We start from the raw sequence: 27,831 nt of genomic DNA, 5'->3' as shown, positions 1-27,831 counted from the left end.
AATTCCACTGAGCCGAAATAAATCCACCGTGTCAACATCAGTGCAGTCCCATTAAATCTACACGCGCTATATTTACATACCTCTACCCACTTCGGGGATCATTTTTTATTATTCACTCTTGTGTGGTGTCTACTATCAATTATGCAAATGTATGCCGTTAAGACTGGGATAGTTCGATTTATGAGGCTGTCCAATCTTGTGTGTGAACACTGATACGGGAGGATGGCCAAAGACATTTCCCTGAGGCTGATCTCCATAGGCAGCGTACACGGAGATGATCCCATTAGCGCTGGCTGCATCGGCACATGCTCAGTTATGCTTGTTGAAGCGGATCTCAGTAGGCTGCGCGTGAACACTGAGGTCATCGCCTGCACTAAGGAAAAAATACTCAACGCAGCCTCCATTTTGGGTAGTATGAAATAGACGAAAGCGTAGTTTTGAGCCGCCGCAGCAAACAAACTCTAAACACTAGTGAAACGGTCTCTCCCATGGACGACTTGTTCAGTCCGCGAAGGTTTGTTGTTTCTTTCTGTTATGGATCACTCGATTTGCGCGCGCCAGCGTTTTGCAGACACCATGGATACTTTTGCATTCTAGTACAAACAGATGATTTTGAACTTGACAGCTCGTCTCGCTCGGCCACACACACGCAAAGGCCAGCTAGGAGCCTGACGAGATAAAATGGGGGCAGATGTGTAGATACTATTGTTGACTGTTATGTTGTGCATGTTGAATGCGGTGATGTACTAAAAAAAATGTTTTGTTCGTCTGTTATGTAAATATTTGTTAAGGGAATTCGTTTTCTGTTTTAGCGTAATATATTCTTTTGCGAAAAATGGCAAGACAACCAACGGAATTTGTGCATATCGAGACAGTAAGTTCGTTATCCTGGTTTTGATTTGCACTGTAATTGATTCTGTACACAGCAAAGAAATGATTTATGTGTATATACATAAACTGGAAGAGCAAGCCTCCGTTTATATAACCTCTGGAGGGAATGGAGCAGTCGGACGTTGATTGGCTTGTTCCGCTATGTGGGCGGGATTTGGATCGATCATCGCGTCTGCTGATAGGCAAATCACCTTTGATGATGAACACTGAAAGGAGGCGATTTAAATGGGTGGAAAACAGTGACATGAAACTGTTCGGATGACAGGGCGTGAAGTTTTCAAACTAAGTATGTTTCTATTAAAACATTGTGTATGTGTACAAGAGGGTGTATTTTCTAAATGCCCCTTTTTTCAGCCTTGGAATTTTAAACTTTGCATTTACATAGTAAGGATGTTTATAATTAATACATTATATTTTTGTCTTCAGGCAGCTGAACAGCACACAAGGAGAGATTCGGGTAGGACCAAGTCACCAGGTGAGTCTCCAAAAAGTCAGTGTGTGCAGATATATAGCATGCATTTTACTAATAAATGTCCTAAAAGTCAACTGACCTTTGCTGTTATATAATTATCATGCTGAAATGTGTGCAGGCGAAGCTACCTGAATTACTACCCCCAACTGCCCTGGTAACTGACTCACAGATCACAGATAATGAGGAGCTGGTGTGGGCGCCTGGGGTCAATGACTGTGACCTTCTCATGTACTTGCGGGCTGCCAGGTATTGGCTGTAGGGCTGGATATCAGTTCATATTCATGTATTAAATTTATTTTCATAATCACTTCAGGTTATGTCTAAAAAGGGAAATGTTTGATGAAACATAAACTTGTTTACGTATTTGCTGAATAACAGGAGCATGGCAGCTTTTGCAGGGATGTGTGATGGAGGTTCAACAGAGGATGGTTGCCTTGCAGCTTCACGGGATGATACCACTTTGAATGCTTTAAATACGGTCAGTGAATGTGGCTATTAGTGTTGTGAGATTCTAACCAATCTGTCAACTCATTAAATTGGTTATGACACAACTTTTTTAATTACAAATTTTCCTTGAGGTTCACTTCTAATATTAGTAAAGATTTTGCACAAAAAAAAAAAAAGTCCTATATTTGTAAAACATGGTAACAGAAACACTTTGTCTGTTTCTTCTTTAAGACTTGTCAGTAAATGCCCACTGTTATGATTGGCTCTCTGCTCTTGACTGACCTGAGCTGCCTTTCCCAAAAGCATCGTAAATCTAAGTAGATTGTAGAAACCATTGGCACCAAATGGTGCCAATGGTCTTTACGATCAACTAAAGCTTGCAATGGTTTTGGGAAATGCAGCCCTGCCCTCTACTTGCCATCTCACTGCTTACTGCTACTGGGTGCGCTAAGGAAGTGATAAAGTAAAGTAGGAATTTATATTTTGTTGTGGAGGCAGTCAGATGCAAATGTCTACCACAGTGTGGAGGGAGTAGAGAACAAGTTGTTTTAGCTGCTTTGTTTCAACAACAAATCTTTTTGCAGTGAAGATGAAGTTTTGAGTTCTGAAACTTGCAGTAAGTTTTTATAGTGCAATGACCTCTTATGTCAAAATATCAAGGAAAAAGTAATCCATGTCATGAACCCTTTAATGAATTCAGTTGATTTGAGCTGATGAATATAAGCAAGATATCATTGTAGTATTTTCCAACTTTTAAGATTTTTTTTTAAAGTTTTTAATTTATGACCTTCAAACATTTTAATTTTATTGATTACAGTGTCAAAAGTTTTGTTTCATATAAACTTGTTGCTGTATAAATACAATATTTTACATGAATTTTTTTTATATACCATGTAATTTTACTTTCTGTAAACAGCTTCATGAAAGTCAGTATGATGCAGCGAAAGCCCTGCAGTGTCTGGTGAAGAAACCAGTTCCAAAACTCATCGAGAAATGCTGGTCAGAAGATGAAGTGGTGAGTCTTTGTTTTGTTTGTTGTTTTTTGGATGGCCATAAGGAAATTGTGCTTTTCTTATTGTGAATGACATTTCTTGCTTGTGATAATTTTTGCAGCTGTGTGGAAAACACTTAGTAGGTTAAAGGGATAGTTCATGCAAAAATGAACATTTTCTCATCAGTTAGTCACCCTCATGCCATCCCAGATGTATATGAATTCTGTCTTCTGCTGAACGTAAACAAAGATTTTTAGAAGAACGTCTCAGCTCTGTAGGTCCTTACAATGCAAGTGAATGGTGACCAGAACTTTGAAGCACTAGAAATCACCTAAAGGCTACATAAAAGTAAATCAATAAGACTCCAGTGGTTTAATCCATGTCTTCAGAAGTGACATGATGGGTGTGGTTGAGAAACAGATCAATATTTAAGTCTTTTTTACTTTTATGTGGACGTCATGTAATTTTTGGCCTTTTTAAGTAATGGTCACCATTCACCTACAGAGCTGAGATATTTTTCTATAAATCATTTGTTCTGCAGAAGAAAGTCGTATACATCTGGTATGGAAGGAGGGTGAGTAAATGATGAGATCATTAAAATTTTTGAGTGAACCATCTCTTTAACGTAGATCACACACATCTAAGACATTTCTAAAAGTTTCAGGTTAAGCACAACATAATGTGAGTGCATATTTAATGTTAAAAATACTAATTCTGTTCATTTACAGAAACGGTTTATCAAAGGCCTCAGACAGTATGGCAAAAACTTCTTTAAGATCCACAAGGAGCTTCTACCTAGTAAGAAGACGGTAAGGACACCTGACATTTAGAATCAAATGATAAGTGTGTGTTTGTTTCTGTCAAATTTAAGTCTTTGTTTTTCATAATGCATTTGTGTTCTCAGGGTGAGCTGATCACATTCTACTATTACTGGAAGAAAACTCCTGAGGCTGTGGGTTCACGACCTCATCGCCAGCAGCGAAGGCAGCCGGTGTCCCGCAAAGTCAAAACTCACAACACAACCGCTGCGGTCAATGCAGCATCACGTACTTCCTCAGGTAAGTCCAGCGCATTGCAACAAATGTCTGGTAATTAATTCCAGCCTGTTTTCCCAAGCATGATATTAAATGTAATACAATTAGTAACAGTATAATAAAAGAAGTACTTCCTATTAGGGCTGGTATAGAAAACTACCTCACGATGTGATTTCAATGCACTGAATCTTGACTGTGTGTCTCATGATGCATCACAATTTAACAAATGCGGCAAACATTACTTGACCTTATTAATGATGTTAAATTGACTGTATTCCTTTCATGTCTATCTGTAGTGGAGCTGAGTTCAGCCAGTGAAGATGATCTGGACAGTGAAGATAGTGAGCTGGGAGGCAAAGGTCAAGCCTGCAGTCACTGTCTAACCACTAGTAAGTTCACTTCAACCTTCATCAGTGGTGAATATTAGGCTGTGTATACTCTGTGTGTGGTTCCATTCATGTTGTAGTTCATAGACAATATGCATGTGTGTAATAATTACACTATTCTATACAGGAAGGGGCTTTATTAGGCATGAACTGAAAACTCTGTGAAAGTCATTGTAAATTACCTGAATAAAAAAAATCAACAATCACAAATTTTTTTTGTTATTAGAAGTTTTCACACAAATGTTTTTCTTAGACTCCAAGGACTGGTATCATGGAGGGCGAGACAATGTCTTGCTATGCTCTAGTTGCCATTCTCACTTCAATAAGCACAGACGTCTGCCGCCTGTTCCCAAACCAGCTGATCCGCCCTACCTCTTCAAACCTGTCAAAGATGAGGAAGAGGGGCTTGGAGTCAGACATGGGATGAAGACCCGTCGAAGCCTTGTGCCGCCACATGTAGGTCTTTCTTCTGTATAATTGGTTCTGCTCAGGGCTCTGTGTGAAGGGTACTAGCTAATAGAGCTGTTCAGTCATGACATCAATTTGTAGGCCAACCCTGGAGGATAATTTGCCATGGGTTCCCACAGGAATTTCTAATAGGTTTTTAGAATGGCAATATTTGATTTATGAGGGAAATAAGATCTGTGGTTAACATTACTTGAAGAGACTCACGTTTTGTTCTACAATATAAATTACACACAGTCATACCTCAAAAATGAATTTTGAAATCGTGGTGTGCTTTAAAAACTAAAGTTACTACATAAGGACTACCATGGTTGTCCCATTAATTACACATTATTAGTTAAGCACCTATGTGAGTTCATGTGCTTATTAAATTGAATGTTAATTCATCATACAACCTTTGTACAGACCATATTTAACCATATAAATTGTAAACCACTATTTTGAAAACCAATTAGAATATAATTGGGTTATGTCTGGCTCAAATATTCACTTTTTCCCCTGGTTTTAGGAATAAAAGAACAGCACTAATTTAGGTGCCTTTAGATTGGGTCTGCTACCACTCTGCAGTCTTTTTATATATATATATATATATATATATATATATATATATATAAAAAAGACTTTGTTTGGTCTTCTGTTTCTCCATGTAGATGTCATCTCTTCGAAGTGGGCGCAACAGGCCAACAGGAAGCCCGGACACGGGCATATCTCCCACCCCGGAAGATGTGCGATCTAATGGACAGTCCCCCAGAGCCAGTTCTAGTGCTATGGCAACCAGGGCTTCCAGCTCTGATAACAAGAACGGAGTGGCTGGGAAGACCAACAAGGTACTGATAAAAAGGGACCTACTTAGTTCAGAGTTTGTAAAAAGTGCCCATACTTTTGTAGTGCACCGCTGTAATCCTTTTTTACATTTGCAATTTAAAATTTCTTCAAAAGCTTCAGAAGATGAAAGTCGAGGTGTCTGTAGTAAAGGTTGTGAAGAGACAGAGAGAGGCTGCTGCCCCAGATGCCGATGAGCCAGAAAGAAAAAACATTAAGCAAACCAAGAATCAGGTAAGGGGATCTTACTTTACAGAACTGCTTTTCAGTTTTATCTAACTAGTGGTGCTTGCTAAGCCAACACATCTCCACAACTGTAGGACTCTTTGACTAAAAACCAATGTGCCATATTTCGATCAATACACTACTGCTAATGTCAATGTTATCTTTTATAACAAATTTTCCCTCTCAAACCCAGGAGGGTCCCGACTCCCCATCAGAAGGTGAGGGTGAAGGTGAGAGCTCAGATAGCCGCAGTGCCAATGATGACGGCAGCAGTGACTCTAAAGACATCGATCAGGACAACCGCAGCTCTTCCCCAAGCCTGGCCAGTCCCCTGCAGGCCAACGAGAGTGATTCAGACTCTCCAGCACTGCCCCCTATATCTGGTCCAGCCCCCCAAACCCAGCCCCAGCAGTCTATTTCTACCCCAACAACAGATGCCCCCATTCAAACACCACCACCTCAGCCCTCTGTGCCTGCATCCTTATCTGCACCTTCTCCTGGAGCTTCTACCACGCCCTCAAAGGCAGCATCTTCTGTGGATCTTTCTCAGGAAGTTCCATCTCTAAGCACTATCAGAAGTGGTCCCAGAGGCCCTGAAGCTCCCTCCTCTTATTCAAGTTCTTCGACTTGGCATGTTCAGGGTCCAGGTCAGGGGCAGTTTTTCCCTGCGCCATCTCATCATCAGCACCATCCAGGCCAAATGCAGAATCCTTCAACTGGGGCTAGTCAGCCACCATGCTTTGCTTCCAGGCCACCACATATTAAAAGAGAGAATCCACTCCCTCCTGTTCCCCCTACAGCAGCATCCCAAATCAAACCACCTCCAACCACACCAATTCCATCTTCTCACATGCAGCCACCTCACCTTCCTGCTCCACCACCCCATTTTCTCCAGATCCACCCCAATCTGCCTCCACCTCCTGCTCTGAAACCTCTCACCTCTTTGCCCTCACAACATTTGCCTTGCTCCCAGCCTCCTCCACTGCACATGATTCCACAAAACCACTCCTCTCAGCCAACCCCTCGGACTCAGCCTCAGAGCCAGCAGGTTAAAGGTCATCCAAATGGTGCCCCTCCTGCTGCAGCTAGTTCTCACCCACCTCTACCCCAAAATCGGCCTGCCCCCGAGTCCACTGCTCCATTCTCTCTTTACTCCTCTCCAGTTCCTGTCCCTACTCATCAGCCCTCCATGTCCTCCTTAGCAAGCGCTCCTGTTGGACAGGCTCAAATCAAAGAAGAGCCAATTGATGAAGAGGAGGAGTGTGAAAGCCCGCCACCTCCTCGCAGATGTCCCTCTCCAGAATCAACAGTCGTTGACATACCCAGCCATGCAAGCCAGTCAGCAAGGTATTTGAGAATGGAGATCACGTTTTTCAAAAAACATTTCAGATATCTACAAGTATAGTAGCATCTACATTTATGGGTAGTTGAACATGTCCATGGACTTTTTGTCTTTAATCAACAAAGATTTTAGGTTAAAAGGTTTATGATTGTAAAAGAGAAAATGTATAACTGGTCAGCATTTCTTTAAAAAAAAATGTTTTTAACAATTTTTAATCACAATGTCCTGCAGTGTGACGAATTAATTTTTAAAAGTAACATGTAGTCTGTCAGTTAATATGAGGCCATAGAAACTGTATGCATAATACTCGTAAAATAGCAAAATGCTGTTAAAAAGGTTTTGGATTAGAAAAACCTTTAACTCTTTCCCCGCCAGCGTTTTTAAAAAAAAGTTGCCAGCCACCGCCAGGGTTTTTGACGATTTTCGCTAAACTTTAATGGCCCGCAGAATATTTTCTTCCATGAATATATGAAGATGCTATATAACAAAATAAAGATCTGGGCCTTTGCTTTTAGGCAAAAAAAACGATTTTATTTTATCTTCATTTGTTCTTTTTTTATTGCGACTTGAACAGAGGTAGGTTTTGTCAAAAAACAACATTTCAGACAAAAAGCTGAGAAAAAGGCATGTTTATGTCTGATATTTTGAGCTTCTCATACTCCACTTCTTCATGTTTGAGACGATCGCAGTCTGTTTCTTTGATCAAAGAGTTGCGTACTCTTTCAAAACATGCGCAGGGGTATTCCTTACCGTATAACACCTAAAACACGGAAACCCGGAAAATTCCGTGTTTGGCGGGGAAGCGTTTTTTCATAAAACACGGAAAATTCTGTGTTTGGCGGGGAAAGGGTTAACAGATAATTTAGCTCACAGTGGTTATTGTTTTTCACTTACAGATTCATTAAACGCCTCAACCGAGGCTACAACTCCTGCTCTCGCACAGATCTATGCTTCACTCCTTTGGCCTCCTCGAAACTGGCCAAAAAACGAGAGGAAACTGCCGAAAGATCCAGGAGAGAGGCAGAACTGAGCGCTCGACAGGGACGGGAAAGAAAAAGAGAGTGTGAAAGGGAGAGAGAAAGGGAACGAGAGAGGGAGAGGGACTCTGATAAAAATTCAGTAAGTATACATAGGTTACTTTGAATTATACATACTGTATTTCACCTGTATTTCAAGTCAAAAGAAAAAAATAAGAAATTATAATTTGCTTCGAGTTCTCAGTTCTGCAATGCAAAAATATTGTATTGCAGTAATGTGGTTTTATATATACAGTACTGTGCAAAAGTCTTGGGCACATACAATGTTTCACAAAAACATTTGTCTTAAGATGGTTATTTAGTGCGTCAATAGCAAACAGCTTTAGTGCGTCAATAGCAAATATGAATTTAGACTCCCAAACATTCCATTTGCAAATAAAAATAATCAGAAGAACAAATAAAAATAATAGAGGAACAGGGAGCCCTGCAACAGATGCCAAAGCCCCCACTGAACAACGAGTCAGTCTGTGATTACATGAGACAAGAGACAGATGCAATTGAGACAGTGTAAAGAGATGGAAGAACTGTGGTGAGTTCTCTAAGAAGCTTGGAACATCCTATCTGCCAACAACCAAGACGTTTCCAGGTATACATAGAATTGGTACTGTTTTGAAGGCAAAGGTGGTCAAAACAAATATTGATTTAGCTTTTTTGTTTACTGGACTTTGTATGATGTTAATTGATAAATGAAAACTATTTATGGCATTATTTTGAAGACATCCTCACTATGCAAAATTTGTTCCACACATGCCTAAAACTTTTGCACAGGTGTGTGTGTGTGTGTGTGTGTGTGTGTGTGTGTGTGTGTATAACACACAAACTCATCATCCTTGGTGACTTCATTGCAAGAGTTGGCACTGACTGCAAAACCTTGGAAGGAATCATCAGACAACACTGGGTTGGCACATGCAACAGCAATGGTCTTCTCCTGCGCGGAGCACGGACTTCTGATCACCAACACAACCTTTTGCCTCCCAGCTCTCAACAGGACATTGTGGATGCACCCTCGCTGGCATCTCATTGGCATCTCATTGACTATGTCATCTTCAGGAAGAAGGACAGGCAGGATATATGGTGACAAAGTCTTTGTGCCGCGCCAAATGTTGGACAGATCACATCCTCATTGACCCAAAGATTAATATCCGAATCCAACTCAAGCGTCACCCACAGAAAACAATTGAATATCAGCAAACTAAAGATCGCTACCATTAGCAAGTCCTTGGCTAACACTCTGGGAGAGCGCCTGAAAACCACCTCCCTGGACAGTGACGATGTGGAGGCTAGTTGGGCAGCCCTACGTGATGTTGTCTACAGTACGGTTACAGAGATCCTGAGGCACTACACCAGATGCAACAAGGTCTGGTTTGATGAAAACTGCACCGAGATCAAACAGCTGCTGGAGGAAAAACATCATGTCTACAGAGCCTCATTGATCTCATTGACTCAACGTTCACCTCCAAGAAGGATGCCTTGAGCAACACATGAAGATCAGTCCAGAAGATGCTACGACAGATGTAGGGCTGTGTGCAAAGGCAGATGAGATTCAAGGATACGCACATGAAGAACATCTTTGCCTGACTGAAAGAGGTCTATGGACCCACCTCCTTGGGATCATCCCCTCTCTTCAGTTTAGATGGAACAACTCTGATCAATGAGGAGGAGAAAATACTGGAGAGATGGGTAGAACATTTTAACAGCATTCTAAATCATCCATCAGCAATCAACATTGAGGCAATAGGTCGGCTGCTGCAGGTACCAGTCAACACAGCCCTTAATGACCCTCCTACCTTTTGAAGAATTGCAAAGGGTGAACCATCTTCTGTCCAGTGGCAAAGCACCTGGTTTGTACACCATTCCAGCTGAGGTCTACAAGGAAAGTGGCACTGACCTGACTTAGAAACTTAATCGGCTCTTCTAGGTCATGTGGCAGCAAATGAAGATCCCCCAGGATTTAAAGGACCCTTCCATCATCCACCTGTACTAGCACAAAGGCAACCAAAATGTCTGTGATGACTATCAGGGCATCTCCCTACTATCCAATGCAGGCAAGATCCTCGTGAGACTGCTTCTCAACCGCCTAGCAAAACACTTGGACCAAGGACTGCTCACAGAGAGTCAGTGCGGATTCTGCAAAGAGCGAGGTACTATTGATATGGTGTTTGCTGCCAGACAGCTGCAGGGAAAATCCCAAGGACAGAACACCGACCTGTTCCCATCTATGTGGACCTAACCAAGGCCTTTAAACCGTCAGTAGAGATGGCCTTTGGAAGATCATGGTGTGAAAATTCCACAATGGTGTGCAAGCCTGAGTTCAGGACAATAGTGAGACTTCTGAGCCATTCCCTGGCACAAACGGCATCAAGCATGGATGTGTCCTTGCACTGGCACTTTTTAGCCTCCTGTTTTCCGCCATGCTGACTGATGCCTTCAGGGATGGTGACATAGGAATCTGCTTCAAGTACCGCACAGACAGGAAAGTATTCAACTTAAGGAGGCTGCAAGCAAAAACCAAGAATATGACAGACATCATCAGAGACTTCTTCTTTGCCCTCAACGCTGACTCCGAAGCTGACATTCAACATAGCATTAGACAAATTCACTGAAGCCTGCACTAACTTCGGTCTTACCATCAATACAACAAAGACAGAAGTTATGCACCAGCCAGACCCTGGAAAGCAGTACGTGGAACCCAGCATCGCCAAAAAGCTCAACCACTTCCTCAGCATCTGCCTTAGAAGACTCTGACATCAGGTGGCAAAGCAAGATCCCTGACACAGTTATTCTTGCACCTGCAGGCCTGCTTAGCATTCACATCATCTTGATGCAGACACAGTTGATGGGCAGGCCATGTCATTCGCATGCCAGACCTCAGGAAGCCAAAGCATGTCTTCTGACCATTCTGTGTTGACCTCTCTTATCAACAAGGCATTTCCGTCTGCAGAACTGCTGCTCACTTAATGTTTTTTTGTTTTTGGCACCATTCTGTGTAAATTCTAAAGACTGTTGTGTGTGAAAATCCCAGGAGATCAGCAGTTACAGAAATACTCAAACCAGCCTGTCTGGCACCAACAATAATCCAGATGGGCTAGTTTGAGTATTTCTGTAACTGCTGATATCCTGGGATTTTCACGCACAACTGTCTCAAGAACTTACTTTGAATGGTGCCAAAAATAAAAAGATCCAGTGTGCAGCAGTTCTGCAGACAGAAATAAATTTTGGTGAGAAAGGTCAACAGAATGGTCAGACTGGTTCGAATTGACAAAGTCTATATAACTCAGATTATCGCTCTGTACAATTGTGGTGAGAGAAAAACAGCATATCAGAATGCTATTCTGAGATGCGAGTTGGCGTTGTTTTGGTGGCACAAGGTGGACCTACACAATATCAGGCAGGTGATTTTAATGTTGTGGCTGATCAGTGTGTGTGTGTGTGTGTGTGTGTGTGTGTGTGTGTGTGTGTGAGAGATTGTTGAAGCACCTTTGGCAGCAATTACAGCCTCATGTCTTTTTGTGTATGATGCTACAAGCTTGGCACACTTATTTTTGGGCAGTTCCTCCCCATTCTTCTTTGCAGGACCTCTCAATCAGGTTGTATGGGGAGCATCCATTTTCAGATCTCTCCTGAGATGTTCAATCGGGTTCAAGTCTGGGCTCTGGCTGGGCCACTCAAGGACATTCACAGAGTTGTCCCGTAGCCACTCCTTTGTTATCTTGGCTGTGTGCTTGGGGTCGTTGTCCTGTTGGAAGATGGACCTTCACCCCAGTCTGAGGTCCAGAGTGCTCTAGAGCCGGTTTTCATCAAGGATGTCTCTGTACATTGCTGCATTCATCTTTCCCTAGATCCTGACTAGTCTCCCAGTTCCTGACGCTGAAAAACATCCCCACAGCATGATGCTGCCACCAACATGCTTCACTGTAGGGTTGGTATTGGCCAGGTGATGAGCGGTGCCTGGTTTCCTCCAGACATGACTCTTTCAGGCCAAAGAGTTCAATATTTGTGTCCTCAGACCAGAGAATTTTGTTTCTCATGTCCTTCAGGTGCCTTTTGGCAAACTCCAGGTGGGCTGTCATGTGCCTTTTACTGAGGAGTGTCTTCCGTCTGGCCACTGTACCATACAGGCCTGATTGGTGGAGTGCTGCAGAGATGGTTGTTGTTCTGGAAGGTTCTCCTCTCTCCACAGAGAAACGCTGGAGCTCTGTCAGAGTGACCATCGAGTTCTTGGTCACCTCCCTGACTAAGGCCCTTCTCCCCGATCACTCAGTTTGGCCGAGCGGCCAGCTCTAGGAAGAGTCCTGGTGGTTCCAAACTTCCATTTACAGATGATGGAGGCCATGTGCTAATTGGGACCTTCAGTGCTGCAGAAATGTTTCTGTACCCTTCCCCAGATCTGTGCCTCGATACAATCCTGTCTCGGAGGTCTACAGACAATTCCTTGGACTTCATGCCTTGGTTTGTGCTCTGACATGCACTGTTAACTGTGGGACCTTATATAGATTGGTGTGTGTGTGCCTTTCCAAATCATGTTCAATCAACTGAATTTACCACAGGTGGACTCCAATCAAGTTGTAGAAACATCTCAAGGATGATCCGTGGAAAGAGGATGCACCTGAGCTCAATTTTGAGTGTCATGGCAAAGGCTGTGAATACTTACGTACATGTGATTTAAAAAAAAAAAAAAAAAAATGTTTTAATAAATTTGCAAAGATTTCAAACAAACTTCTTTCACATTGTTGTTATGGGGGTATTAGAATTTTGAGGAAAATAATGAATTTATTCCATTTTGGAATAAGGCTGTAACATAACAAAATGTGGAAAAAGTGAAGCGCTGTGAATACTTTCCAGAAGCTGTGTGTGTGTGTGTGTGTGTGTGTGTGTGTGTGTGTGTGTGTACACACACACACACATTTGAAGTCAGGAGTTTACATATACCTTAGCCAAATATGTTTAAACTCAGTTTTTCACAATTCCTGTAATGTAATCATTCTATGTCTTGGTCAGTTAGGATCACTACTTTATTCTAAGAGTGTGAAATGTCAGAATAATAGTAGAAAGAATTATTTATTTCAGCTTTTATTTCTTTCATCACATTCCCAGTGAGTTGGAAGTTTACATACACTTTGTTAGTATTTGGTAGCATTGCCTTTATTAAGGGGCCTTCCACAAGCTTCTCACAATAAATTGCTGACATTTTGGCCCATTCTTCCAGACAGAACTGGTGTAACTGTGTCAGGTAGGCCACCTTGCTTGCACGCACTTTTTCATTTCTGCTTTTCTATCAGATTGAGGTCAGGGCTTTGTTATGGCCACTCCAATACCTTGACTTTGTTGTCCTTAAGCCATTTTGCTGCCATTTTGCCACCATTTTGGAGGTATGCTTAGGGTCATTGTCCATTTGGAAGACCCATTTGTGACCGAGCTTTAACTTCCTGGCTGATGTCTGGAGATGTTGCTTCAATATATCCACATAATTTTCCTTCCTCATGATGCCATCTATTTTGTGAAGTGCACAAGTACCTCCTACAGCAAAGCACCCCTACAGCATGATGCTGCCACCCCCATGCTTCACGGTTGGGATGTTGTTCTTCGGCTTGCAACCCTCACCCTTTTTCCTCCAAACATAATGATGGTCATTATGTTCAAACAGTTACATTTTGTTTCATTAGACCAGAGGACATTTCTCTAAAAGATCTGTCTTTTATGTGTGTCTTTAATGTGCACTTGCAAACTGTTGTCTGACTTTTTTATGGTGGTTTTAGAGCAGTGGCTTCTTCCTTGCTGAGCAGCCTTTCAGGTTATGTCGATATAGGACACGTTTTTCTGTGGATATAGATACTTGTCTACCTGTTTCCTCCATCTTCACAAGGTCCATTGTGGTGTTCTGGGATTGATCTGCACTTTTTGCACCAAACTACAGACATCTCTAGGAAACAGAATGTGTCTCCTTCCTGAGTGGTATGATGGCTGCATGGTCCCATAGTGTTTATACTTGTGTACTATTGTTTGTACAGATAAACGTGGTACCTTCAGGCATTTGGAAATTGCTCCCAAGGATTAACTAGACTTGTAGAGATCCACAATTCTTTTCTGAGGTCTTTGCTGATTTCTTTTTATTTTCCCATGTTGTCAAGCAAAGTGGCACTGAGTTTGAAGGTAGGCCTTAAAATGCATCAACAGGTACACCTCCAATTCAGTGCACCACCTATCAGAAGCTAATTGGCAAATTGTCAAAAGGCTTGACGTCATTGTCTGGAATTTTCCAAGCTGCTTACAGGCACAGTTAACTTACTGTATGTAAACTTCTGACCTACTAGAATTGTGATATAGAAGTTAAACAATCTGTCTGTAAAAATGACTTGTCATGCACAAGGTAGATGTCCTAAACAACTTGACAAAACTATAGTTTGCTTTTATAAAATCTGTGGGGTGGTTACAAAATGTGTATTAATGACTTCAACCTTAAGTGTATGTAAAAAGTGTTTATTGTACACCTTTAATAAATGTAAAATAATTGTATTAATTTAATTACTAACTGTCTTACATTAATCAGAATCATTACAAAATCCAGAAAACATGCGGATACATTACCATAATAAGACTATAGGGTGGAAATGTATTTAACTGTTCATGTTTATTTGACTACACCGTTTCGAAGTTATTTTCTCCTGTTTGATAACAACAGAATTGTGTAGTTAGCCTGTTCCAAACCTTTAAAATCTTTATAATTTACTAATTGTTTAAATTTAGCATTTTGATATCTTTTGAAGAAAAAACAACACTTAAAAAAGATTGTAATAAACAACTTTCATTGTTGTCATTTCTTTATTCACAGCATGCTTCAAGCTTATCCCACGATGGTCGCATGAGCAATCACCTGCTTGCTGCCCATGTGCAACCATCATTTGAAGCCCCTCCCCCCACAACCATGGCCGCTGTTCCACCATATCTTGGACCTGACACCCCAGCCCTCCGTACACTCAGCGAGTATGCCCGCCCCCATGTCATGTCACCCTCCAATCGCAACCATCCTTTCTTCATGCCTCTTGGGCCAGGTGAGCACCTGCTAGCCTATCACATGCCGGGTCTCTATGCAGCAGACCCTGCCCTCCGGGAGCGAGAGCTTCGTGATTTGAGAGAGAGAGAGATCCGAGAAAGAATGAAGCCCGGATTTGAGGTCAAGCCACCAGAGCTGGAGAACCCTCTCCATACATCAGCTAATCCTATGGAGCATTTTGCCCGCCACGGTGCACTGCCTTTGCCTCATGTGGCTGGGCCACACCCCTTCGCCCAGTTCCACCCAGCTATGGAGCGCAATGTGGCAGCACCTCCCCGGCCGGAGATAACCTATGCTGAGCGACTGACGGCTGAGCGACTCCATGCTGAAAGAATGGCATCTGTTGCCACCGGTGACCCTGTTGCACGTCTACAGATGCTCAATGTTACACCACACCACCACCAGCACTCACACATACACTCCCACCTTCATCTGCACCAACAGGATCCACTCAACCAAGGTGAGAACTCTGAATATTCTTTAGAGATAGGTGACTACAATTATCACTTGCCTTTTTAAAATATTACAAGTATGTTGTTTGGCTGTGTTGGGCTGGTCGGTATATTCAAACAAACTGAGAAATGTTTTGTAGTGAAATCAACCTATAAATGGCTTGCTAATAGTTTACTATTAAGCTGGGATATGCGAAAGAATTTTAAAACGCATCACCTTTATTGAAAGTAAAGAGATTCTCTATTCTCTAAAATCTTTATTTTTCAGGCTCAGGGCCTCATCCTCTGGACCAACTGGCTGCTGGCCCCCCTCTGGCTCGATTCCCTTACTCTCCTGGTGCCATTCCTAACCCCCTACTGAGTGAGTTACCCCATGAGCACGATATGCTTCGCCACCCTCTGTTTGGTGAGTCACCAAATAGACTCCGCAGTTTCACACTCTGTTCTAAAAGAGAACTAGAGCTAATCCTAAATTACCTTTTAACATTTCTAACTTGAATAGCTGATGATGATAACTTATAATCAGTCTACAAATGTAAAGTTAACAGGTTTGGTGTATTGTTATATTATTGGATTACAGCACGCAAGCGTTGCAATACGACAAAGCTAGCACTCCCATTAATAACAATAAAGCTGTCTTAAGCTAAAGCATAGTGATTTTATGTGTGTAGACAATTCCATTGATTTTTGTGGTAGTATTCTAGTTTTGTCATAACGCATGGCTTGCTTGTTATGAAGACACAGTGTATCAGTTTCTAATGACTTTATTTAGGTAGTCATTAACAAATATTATGCAATGCTTAACAGAAGAGTTGTTCATGTAGGACATTTCATAACATTTGTAACTATTTCATTTACATGAACTAATTACTTGTTAAGCATTTAATAAGGGGATGGGATTGTGGACTCTGAATTGACTGAAATGTTGTGACGACACGATGCATGTTTGACTGTTTTTGTTTATTAAAAACATTGAACATTACTGTCATATGGCAGGAAGTAGTTATCAGGTATTTGAGGGAATAGTTACTAAAGTGAGGTGTTTTTGTCTTTTGTTCACAGGGGTACCCTTCGCCAGGGACTTACCAGGACCTCTAGCTCCCATGTCAGCTGCACATCAGTTACAGGCGATGCAGGCGCAGTCAGCAGAGCTGCAGAGGCTTGCACTGGAACAGCAGTGGCTACATGGACATGCACACTTGCATAGTGCTCCTCTTCCAAGCCAAGAAGACTACTACAGGTAAACCAAAGGGGCCTAAGTGCATGTGTAAATAAGTTATTTCTTTGTCGTGGAAAACATGTATAATATTAAAGTTAAACATAAAAGGCGTTCGCAACCCTTTTCACTTCTGTGATGTGACATATTGTGAGAAGAAAGGGGCTTGTTTTTATTCATTAGGAATTGATTGGATTGTGAAAAGGGTTTTCTATATGACAGGTGGTTGGAGGGGAAGGGTTGAAAAATAAGGGGGCTTGGTGAAATCATTCATAAGGGAATTAATTTCAAAGGCAGAGCAAGTTATTAAATTTTGATGAATGATTACAAAGACAAAAAATGATTTCCTTTTAGAATTACATGCACTGATTAATTGTTTACAATAAGAACAAGTTTGTGTATTAAAGTAAATTGGTCGATTGTATTTCCATGTTGATGTTAAGACTCTGCTTTAAATTAAGTCTGTGGAGCATATAAATATGTAAAATAGTTTTTCAGCTAAATTTATTGTTTCAGGCAGTTTATAAATGATTTTAACAACATTCTAGTGTATAAATTACTCCTTGTCGACTCTTTTGATCAAATGGAAATCAGACGTATAGTGTATTGTGTTTATAGTGCACAGTAAAATTTTGCATTGGCTTTTTTTGACCTGCTTGCTTTGATACTCCGGGCTTTACCTAGATGTTGTTCTGTTGTCTCTTCAACAGTCGTCTGAAGAAAGAGGGAGACAAGCAGTCCTGAAATGAATGACACCTACACTGTGGACTACAGAGTAAATTCTGTTTTCAAGTTTTCTGCACTTATTGACTCCTTTGTGCTATGTGAAATAACTAGTCTTTTCAAGCACATTGAATTTGCTTTCCTTGCATGAACACTACTTCGAAATGGTTTTTGTCAGAAAGGAAAATCCCATGTAATGTTGTTACTGCGCAAAAAGCACAGTACTGTAGATTTTTAGTATTTGATAAGTACTGTCCAACATCCAGAGTTTATCACAATTTAGTTTCAAAGTTTATTGACATATTCGTTCAAAGATTGTAAATATTATATGTTTAAAATAATATATTAGCTGTTAACATTAAAAGTTGATATGATAGATTTGGATACAAAAACTTCAAATGACCTGTGTGCAAAAATGCATGCTTTACATACCCAAACAGCCTCTTTTCATCTATACCTCAGAGCACTTATCAATATATAACAGCTGTAAACTCCACCTTATCACCTACCTAATAGTGTTGATCTTTTTCTCTACAACACCTGTAGACTTATAAGGGTATTGTTTATAAAATACCTAATGGCATATATATTGATATCCTCACTTTCATCTAAATTTGAAATGTTAACTCCCCTACAAGCATGTGCACGTGGTAGCCAATTTAACAACCTGGCTACTGTATATGTAAGTGGTGACAAGGTAACATTTTCATAATCAGGCTGGTTAGGAAAGAGCACAGCATAACCACAGTAAACTGAAATTAACTTAAACAAAACACAGAGCAATTTTGTGACAGTTTAATGATTTACAAGTGGTATTTTTGGGCACTACTCCTAATTGTTAAAATATCAATATTAAACATGAAATGTTGTGCCATTGTTTTGTTTAAGGGACGTGAGTGTTCAACAGTTTTTCTGGGACTGAATATGTTAAACTTTGATGGTTACTTTTTTCAAAACTGCCAAAATGTCATTATTGCTTCAAATAAACACTAAACATTTATACTTGCATTTTATGAGCTATATGGATATTTTAATGGGAAAAGTATTCTCATTTTTAATATCCATGTTTATGTGTATACATGTCTTTATATGCATAGTGTTGTTTTGTTGCAAGTAGGTGAGATTTTTCAGAACTAAATCGTCATTTTGATAGATTATTATTATAAATAGCTTGCACCATAATTATTTTTCATACACCTCAGTACATTAATGAACTCGTCATACCAACAGCAGCAGTCATTAACTGTGAGATCATTTCATTTTCTGGCTGTTTCATAAATACTTGCTCTTATTACACTGATGTTTGTCTCTCCTTTACAACTTGTGTGTAATAGAAATCATTTACAATTCAGCAGTCATACTTATGTCACTTTCTGATACCTCCTTCACTTCCAAGTATATTTTATGTGCAAACTATATTCTTTATGAAATGTGCTAAAATCTGTTCCTTCTCTGAACTTTTTTTTAAGCTTTGGTAGCGAGATGTTTTTGCATTTAATTAGTATATCCAGAGTGATTTTCATTGAAAAGCTTATTTTATATGTACACCAAAAATGTATTTCTATGTGAATTACATAAATATGTATAGCGATGGACGATGGAACGTCCGATGGAACGTAGCGATGGAAATATTGCGATGGACTGGCGACCTGTCCAGGGTGTCCCCCGCCTTTCGCCCAATGTTAGCTGGGATAGGCTCCAGCTCCCCGCGACCCTGTACACAGGATAAGCGGTTGACGATGGATGGATGGATGGATGGATGTATAGCACAGCTTTGGTCCTAAAAAAAAAAACAATAAGCATAACCTACCAGTTGTCTTTTCTGGTCCATATCAACCTAATATCTAAAGCAATATATGTCTTCTAACTGAACAACATTTGTATGGGGAAAAATAGTATTGTTACATTCTATGCTTTTCTTTAACAAAATTGTCCTTTTGATAAGTTATTTATTGATTGAACACCTATTTTGTAACATGAATATGTTAAACTTGAAAATATTAGACTGTTTGGAAATATGAAGTACGACCTAATGTGTATTTACTAAAGAGTGGTGTGAATTTGTGCAAAATGTATCCTTTCCTGTACACTGGCCCATTTGTGAGAAATCCTCCGAAATAATACAAGATTTTTATGGTTCATCCTCAGTTACTCCTTTTATGTATCGCCGCAAGTACTGGGTAGCTGATATTGTGTTCACATTTGCCAGAAGAGCTGAGAATTAATAGAGGGAAAAAGGATGTTAATTCTGTGTGCTCATATTATCTGAATAAATTGTCTAATTTAATATGCAGAAGACTGATCATTGTGTCTCATTAGAGAAATCTAAAATTTTCAGGTTGGTCTTACCTGCTTTCCACATGTATGTAGATTGTGGGTTGGTTGACTTTAGTACCCATGTTGCAATAGCAATGCAAACAAGGCACATGGCTGCTTGCTTTAAGGAAAAAAAGAAGTGATGTCTGTCTGCAAGAAAATAATTCAGTGTTAATTTTGAAATGTTCAGTCTTATCCATTTCCTCAATTTTTTTTACCGCTGACAAGGGAAAAAGGGTGCACGTCACTAAGAAAGTTTCAGGTAATATTTCACCCGCAAAATAAAATCTATACTGCACTGCAAAAGTCTGAGGCAATTTAGATGTTTCATGAAAAACATTTGATGGGGTTTTTATACCTTCTGCTTTAGTTTGTCAATTGGAAATATCAGATTTTCAAATTTCTTTGGAAAATATAATAGAATTGAAGTAGAACAAGGCATTTGTAATGTAATTATTGTATTTTTATTTCTGCATTACAGTAGGTTTCTGTCATTAACTCCTGAAAATAATGTCATAATGGAAAAACATCTTCAACAGATTCCAACTAATTCGGTGTTCTATTAAGTATTTAGACCAAAAAGTAGTGTAATGCATTACATTTTAAATTCTTGGAATCAGATTAAAGTTACTGACATTCAATTAGGTTAATTACTTACAAGTGCATTTCCAGGGTTGTTTATATTTCTAAAATAACAATAATTCCCAGCTTGATCGGTCTGGTCCAAGGACTGATTACCGACTGGGCTGCTTGGGGGTGACTGCCTGGGGGTGCCCTGGGCTTTAAAACTGTAGGTTTTGGGCATGAACGATGAACCCCCCAACTATTGGGTGGAGGGGGGGCCCTTGGAAATAATTGGCCCCCAGGGCCTCTGCAAGTCATAATCTGTCCTTGGTCTGGTCATCCACATGTGTGAAATAGTCAGAATCTGCACCGTCATCTACCATGCCACTATCTTCTATACTCTCTCATCTTTATAATCCACAGTTTCCACAAGGCTGCATTCCTCTGAGATTATGCTTTCTCTCAATCGAGATCTGTTATTTGCTATTCTAAGATGCAAAATGTTATTTAATGTAATTTTTCTGTTGCTAGAGCCTTTACACTGTTACTGGAGGATTCAAGACATTGTATCTTTTGGGGAGTTGAGGATTCTTTCCATTATCTAAAGACTGTCCAAAAAGTTCTTGCTTTTTATTTCTTTCTTCTTCCATATCTGAAGGAGCAGTGGAAGTGGAGGCACCCAGAATAAATCTGTGACTTCACTCCCCTGCTTCTTTATTAAATTTGCTTAAATTATTAATTGTAGGTTGACATTCACAGATGAAAGCTGTGCGTTTATGATTCCAATTTTGTGGCAAAGGGCCATCGCCATTCTAAAATATTGATAGTGGTATCGTTTTAGGAGTTAAAAGTGAAGGGGAATTGATAGAGTCAGGATTACTTTTGCTTCTGGAATTTCTGTTTTGCTTTCCATTTTTAATGTATAGCATAGCTAATATTTTCCCCTTCATTCTTAGATGATCCATCAGGTGAATCAAATTTTACATCTTGATTATGAAGATTGTCTTGAATATTGGGAAAGGGAGAGGAAGAGGAAGAATTTTCTTTAGACGCACATTTGGGAGGTTGTTCAAATTCATCTCTCAATTATTTTGTTGTCTGCCTCTGTATTGTTATTTAAGGAAGCATGCTTCTTTGTTATAACACCTTTATGCTCACTTACATTTTTAGAAGGTTTTTTTCTTCTTTTTTTTTTTTTTTGCCTAGATGTGCTGGCCTTCTCTCTGGTGACCTGGGCTGTCATTCACAGTAAAAACCAACGCTCCTTCTCTTTGTTTGGCATTGGTAAACTGTCGGTCACTTCAGTTTCATCCATTGCAGCCTGGCTCACATGCATTTTACTAACAAATCAAATCTATATAATTTAGAATTATCAATGACTTTGGAATACTTACTGAAGGTTGAGAGTAAATATGGGGCGCATAATCACTTTTGCAAGTCACAAAGGTTTTATAAGTAAAAAAAACTAAACATAGAAACCACACAGAAACACCTTAGCAACTGACCAGAACACATTAGCAACACTCTTGAAACCATCCACAACATCTTTGTATATATTGAGAAAGCTGCTAGGCCAACTATTACATCATGATGGCGAGTTTTGCACACATAATCAAGCATGACACATTTTCTTCAGAAAATTTACAAATCTAGTTTGTTATTTAATGGTTGAATGAAACTCAAGTGAAATGGCAATATCTTAGCAACAATACAATTTTGAGTCAAAAGATCAGTTTGTACAAATGTGTGTTCTCTCTATCAAGGCTTTGTAGACTTACTGAGAACTTTATTAAGAACACCTGAACACCTACTTATTCATGTGATTTTCTAATCAGCCAACCTTTGGTAGCAGTGCAATGCATACAATCATGCAAATACAGGTCAGGAGCTTCAGTTGATGTTCACATCAACCATCAGAATGGGGAAAAAATGTGATATCAGTGAATGTGATTTCGACCGTGGCATGATTGTTGTTGCCAGATGGGCTGGTTTGAGTATTTCTGTAACTGCTAGTCTTCTGAGATTTTCATGCACAACAGCCTCTAGAGTTTACTCAGAATGGTGCCAAAAACAAAAAACATCCAGTGAGCGGCAGTTCTGTGGATGGAAATACCTTGTTGATGAGAGAGGTCAACGGAAAATGGCCAGATGGGTTTGTGCTGACTGAAGGACTACAGTAACACAGATAACCACTTCGTCTAATTGTAGTGAACAGAATAGCATCTCAGAATGCACAACATGTCAAACATTAAGGCTGATGGGTTACAACAGCAAAAGACCACGTCAGGCACTTTATTAGGACCGTAGTGTTCCTAATAAAGGTCTCTGTGAATGTATGTTGGGGTCAATAGCTTTTTTTTTTTTTTTTGCCTAGGTTTGTGGTTAAGAAATTAACTTTCAAAAATAAGCCAACCCTGAGAAATATTCACTGGAGTAAAAATTCTCTGTCTACTGTTTAAAAAATACTAAAAACAAGATCTCTGTAGATATTTGCAACAACCAAACAAAAAGATAACCATCCTTCTGTCTCTTAAGTAATGCAAATAAAAACTCATACAACAATACTCTGTTATCTACTTATAACTTTGAAAGCACCCAAACTGTCTCCAATACCCCTTTGGGAATCATCTTATAAACCGAGTCCAGAGCAGACTCTACCCAGAGTACATACTTTGTTTCACAACAACTCTCTAGAGAGTGATCTGTGGATTAAAACATGTCAGTTAGTAGCAACAGTCAGACCCACAAAAGTCCCACAAAGCATACCAGCTGACCTTGAGTGTTGCTTTGCCTTTTGCAAATATTTAGCATGGTCCTTCTTTTCATGACTTTGTTTTTTCACTTAAGGCCTAGAATTAAGATTATGATTTACAACCATTAATAAGAAATACATTTATCGTATCTAGCTTGTGGGATGTACAAACATTCCAGGAGCTGCATTAACTGCACTAAGCTATGCTCTCTTTTGTTATTTTTTCCATTCATTACACTTTAAAGGAAGGCACTGTAACATCATTTTCAGGGAACATCATGCCAACAAGGAATCTTTACGATGTTGATTTCAATGTCCTTGTTGATTTGAGGTTTTAAATATGGGTTTGTATAAAAGGATGTTTGAGGTGTATATATATATTTAGATATAGATATAGAATCCTTTTAATACATAGTACAAAGTCGGAGTTTTTATTACTCTTTTAGTGTATGTAGTGAGGAATAATTGTATGATGCCAGTACAGTGCCAGTGAATGTTCAAATACAGGAAATACCATATCTGTGAGTTTTTCTTCACAATCCTAAAAGCCCATTTGTGCTAGATGGTATGCAACATGTTAGACCGGGCCACAAATTTAGATCAAGAGTACATGCTTAAAATATTGTCTTATTTGACCTATGTCTAGTGTAGATGTTTAACAGTTCAATTGTCCACAGAAGAGACTCTGGCATTTAGGCCAATTAGTTTAATTAGGCATGCATTTTCATGGTGTGCTGTTTTCTGTCACAGTTGTATTTTGTCCATTTCAGACCATTAGTAGTTAAACTCTTGTGTATAAGGTATTTTTTTTTCCTTTTTGCTCATGTTTAAGGATGTTTTGGTACTGCTTCACAAATCCACACACCATAGTTGAATAGAAAATATCTCCTATACAAAAAACAAAAACCCTGAAAACTTTTCACAAAGTTATAGCTCTGCAGACTATTTATAGTCGAAACTCCTTAGTGTTGATCCAGACTGGTATTGCACACCTTACAAAATCCCATTGCCCCATATCCAGGTCTGTTATAAAAAGAGCTATGTGTTGTGTGTACTGCGTGTGTACTGGCATTCTCAGAAGAGCATTCTGATTCACATTTATAAATAGTTTCTTTAGGGATATGATATGAATCTGTCACTGATCAGCTATTATTTGACACCAATCAATAAAGAGTGTGCTTGGGTGAAGGGGCTTGGCTTTTTCTAGCTTTAAGAAAGAAACACTGAACATAAGTCTCTAGGATCAATCTTCACTTATCTACAGTAATAAAAGTCTGACACAGTGGCAGGGAAGTGTGTCATAAAGTATTACTGTAAACGTAATAGAACAATCTATAAAAAAAACATTACAAATAAAAGCAAAAACAGACAACAAGGACCATTGGCAAAGAATCTTTGTTCATTTAGTTGTGAAAATTTTTATAACAAATAGATAAGATACACAATATAAACAAGATAAATTGCATCAGTTAGATACAAATAAATCTATTTCATGTTACAAAATATATGAAAAATTCTTGATAAAACCAAAATTAAAAAAATGCCATTTGATAATGTAAAAGCTTAAATACAATAAGTGCTTAATACAATCAAAATATACAACAATAATTTAGCAAATAAGAGAGCATAGAAACATTAAAAGAAATGGTATGCTTTTTGTATTTTACAGAATGTGCAAATAACTATTAAGGAGTTTTAGTCTAGACAATCTCTAAGTAGGAAGTTGAATTAATATTGTAAATGTATAGTCAATTATTAAAACTGTTTAACCTTAGTGTTAGTTTGGTTAATCGGTTTTAAACACAGAAATACATTTGAAATATATACAGTGTAATATGGGAAGTATGATACATCAATGAAATGGCAAACAAACAGTTTTTCCTTTAACTTAGGTGAAGTTAGAAATTTAAGGTCAGAGTAAACACTGGCTCTGTGGTGCTTTCAAACCATTGCTCTGTTTATTTGACCATCTTGATGAGCCCGGCCTGGCAACATGGACTCAACCAATGAGTGAGTTTGGGGTGGGACTGTCTCTTTGTCCGACCAATGACAGACGTGGGTGGGGCTGTAGCAAATTATTCTGGGCCCCCTGACTGTATATTGCTCTGGGCCCTTTTCCTATTAAAAAATACAGTTTAGAATTTGTTGTGGGGCCCTTCTGGACCTGCGGGCCCCTAGAATCATTTCCACCTTTCGCCCCACTAGCTACAGCCCTGGACGAGTGGGAGTGTTGAGAAACCCTAAACCATTCCCTGCTTTTCAAAAGGGATAAATAAGCATCCTAAGGGCATTTTGGAGGGAGAACAATCATGATAGCCATGCTGTAAGATCGTTTCAACTGAATTTCCATTAAAAATGACTTGAAATGTGAATTTCGAATAACGTTATGCTTTTCTGTCCTCCAAAGATTTCAAAGTGGATGGTAAAGTCTTTCAAAGGAATGGGGCATAGGGATGATCACTTCTAAATAGAACGCACCCTTCACTTTTGCAATTACACTAGGTGCTACTAGTTGTGCTAAACAAAACCTCAGCTTTAACTTAAAGGGTTTTAACTGACATATCAAGCTGTAAATGTTGTGGGCATGTTATTGAATCTAGTACCTTCTTTTTACAACTGTCCAACAAAGTATTTTGCCTAGGCTAAAAACTGATTGCTATTCACAATTTGTGATATTCAAACTGTATCTAAGTTTGCATAAAAGATAAAACCTTCTTTATTTCACAACCGTCCTGCGTGAACGTGCATGAACATGCCTTATTAACCCATCATAGGTCTGGAAGGTCTAATAATCTGTGATGAGTTCCTGAAACATACTGTCAGGGAGCCATTGTCGAAGAAGCACTGGAGAGGCCATATTATCACGATGAACAGCACGAAAAGTATGACAGTGAAAACCACTAGCCTCTTCCAGTTACCATGCAATCCCAAGAATCGCAGCATCCTGCTCCCACAACCCTCTCTTCTCTCCTCTCTTCTCTCGTTCTCCTCTGGTTTATTCCCACCGATGTCAATACAGATACAGTTAGGTATCATTGGATTCGAGTAGCACAGCCTCTTTCCATCTAGGAAAACTTTCTCGACATGTTGCTGGTCACTTGGGAGTTGACCCAAAACCTCTTGGCTTGTGACCAGATCTGGAGGACCATGTGTAGGCACAGACGTTGGCTGGCGACAAAGGGGGCAGGTGATCTGGGTGCCCGCCTGTTCTGGTGAAATAGCCACAAAACGTGCCAGACATTCCAGACAGAAGGTATGGGTACAGTCAAGAAGCTTTGGTGTCTTAAAGGTGTTGTCGTATGCACTAAAGCAGATTGAACATTCCGGACCAGCATCCCAAACACTGTCCATCTCGTGTTTGTGCTTTATTTTTCCGGAAAGTGTTACTGTTGACACTTGTGGTTCCTGCATCCTACTGTGTTCTCAGCAGAAAACCTGAAATGCATAATTTAACCCTCAGTTATTTAATGGCACAACCCAAGCTTAAAGAATACAAGATCAACTACTTAAGTAATGAGGCTTCCCACTACAATTTTTATTGCAAGCAATCCAATATTTCTTTAGTATTACATGCTCTCAAAATCTCATGGTTTGAGTCATGAAACTAAACCCATGAAATAAATTTTCAGCCATGCATTGCTTGTCATTACATTCATCACCAGAGCACACTGCTTTTACTTGGAGTTATTAATAATCATTTATTCCAAATAGATAATCTGCTGAGGAAAAGTTTGGAATTAGATCACTTCTTAGATGATTTAACACAAAAGTGTTAATTGCTGATGCATGTTAACACAGTTAACTATTATTCAGAAGGGGAAAAAAACTTTTTATATACAATTATTAATGTATTTGTATAATTCCATATGGTTAAATGAAAAGATCACAGTATCTAACATATCAAATACAAGAGTATTAATTTTGTTGTTTTGGGCGATGGGTTACTGTGTACATCCATTCACCTAATGTTCACCTAAAAGAAGTTGCAGAGCAATATTACCTCAGAAGTGGAAGAGAATATCTTTCTTCTTATAAAACTTGTTGATGCTTTGAGATCTTCTTGTAGCTAGATCCAAATCTGGCTGAACACAAAGTTTTCCAAGCAAGTACGTCACTGCCGTAGACCTGTCTCAGTCTTCCAGTAAAATCCAACTGGCCTCACCTGCTCTTCAAAACTTAAATATAAACGTATAGTATGAGCTCTGACTCAAGTCAGTTAAACTATAAATCATTACCTTGTTCTTAGCATCTCCTTTTATAATCCTGAACACCCCACCCCCTTGCACATGCACAAACTGACACTTACAAGTGCAATTTATGGATCAGCAGGTAGGACAAATTAAGGGAAGTAGGAAGATGTTTACTGATAGGGTAAGGTTACAATGCGCAGTCATTGTAGACATTTGGTATCGTAAGAATGACGAAGCATTGTAAGTTACTAAGGTTTGCCAGGACTTGTAACAGATCTGTAAAGATAAACTTAGTTTAATTTGAATTATTACAATTCTAAATGTGTGCCACTGAATTTGGATTGACAAACTTTTGGTAGATTATGTTAGATTATTACTGCATATTATTTACCACTTACTAAACTTTTTTTTTAATATCATTTTCAAAATGAATTTTGTTCACAAAATACAACAT

The 27,831-nt window shown here is 39.4% G+C and overlaps 2 protein-coding genes across 4 annotated transcripts; one reads left to right on the top strand and one right to left on the bottom strand.

The window, feature by feature from the left end:
• The first annotated feature begins 276 nt into the window (after window positions 1–276).
• LOC127646170 (arginine-glutamic acid dipeptide repeats protein-like) lies at window positions 277–19,836 on the top strand. Of its 3 annotated transcripts, XM_052129653.1 has the most exons (18): window positions 279–514; window positions 927–1,177; window positions 1,318–1,366; window positions 1,482–1,609; window positions 1,742–1,841; window positions 2,727–2,825; window positions 3,531–3,611; window positions 3,707–3,860; window positions 4,133–4,225; window positions 4,476–4,678; window positions 5,338–5,514; window positions 5,627–5,743; window positions 5,928–7,081; window positions 7,973–8,195; window positions 14,943–15,624; window positions 15,885–16,022; window positions 16,679–16,856; window positions 17,543–19,836. In XM_052129653.1, exons 4-18 carry the CDS (start codon window positions 1,590–1,592, stop codon window positions 17,574–17,576), a joined length of 3,453 nt encoding a protein of 1,150 aa, XP_051985613.1. In that variant the 5' UTR covers window positions 279–514; window positions 927–1,177; window positions 1,318–1,366; window positions 1,482–1,589; the 3' UTR covers window positions 17,577–19,836. The 3 variants fall into 3 exon arrangements, with proteins under 3 accessions (XP_051985612.1, XP_051985613.1, XP_051985611.1); XM_052129652.1 differs by lacking the exon at window positions 927–1,177 and having other exon boundaries at window positions 277–514; window positions 15,885–15,977; XM_052129651.1 differs by lacking the exon at window positions 927–1,177.
• Window positions 19,837–25,811: 5,975 nt separating this feature from the next.
• On the bottom strand, window positions 25,812–27,313 carry LOC127646209 (RING finger protein 223-like). Its single transcript, XM_052129708.1, has 2 exons — window positions 27,188–27,313; window positions 25,812–26,622 (listed from the first exon to the last, which is right to left on the bottom strand). The coding sequence occupies exon 2, from the start codon at window positions 26,596–26,598 to the stop codon at window positions 25,948–25,950; it is 651 nt and encodes a 216-aa protein (XP_051985668.1). The 5' UTR covers window positions 26,599–26,622; window positions 27,188–27,313; the 3' UTR covers window positions 25,812–25,947.
• Window positions 27,314–27,831: the final 518 nt, after the last annotated feature.

This window comes from Xyrauchen texanus, chromosome 7 (assembly GCF_025860055.1).
Source record: "Xyrauchen texanus isolate HMW12.3.18 chromosome 7, RBS_HiC_50CHRs, whole genome shotgun sequence".
NCBI lineage: Eukaryota > Metazoa > Chordata > Actinopteri > Cypriniformes > Catostomidae > Xyrauchen > Xyrauchen texanus.
This window is presented reverse-complemented; position numbering and strand designations above follow the sequence as displayed.

Bases quoted from the DNA above. Each gene is read 5' to 3' on its own strand.
- LOC127646209 (XM_052129708.1), bottom strand. From the start codon at position 26,598: ATGCAGGAACCACAAGTGTCAACAGTAACACTTTCCGGAAAAATAAAG.
- LOC127646170 (XM_052129651.1), top strand. From the start codon at position 489: ATGGACGACTTGTTCAGTCCGCGAAG. The intron at 1,610-1,741 runs GTATTGGCTGTA...GCTGAATAACAG, and splicing joins ATGTACTTGCGGGCTGCCAG to GAGCATGGCAGCTTTTGCAG. The intron at 5,515-5,626 runs GTACTGATAAAA...TTTCTTCAAAAG, and splicing joins TGGCTGGGAAGACCAACAAG to CTTCAGAAGATGAAAGTCGA.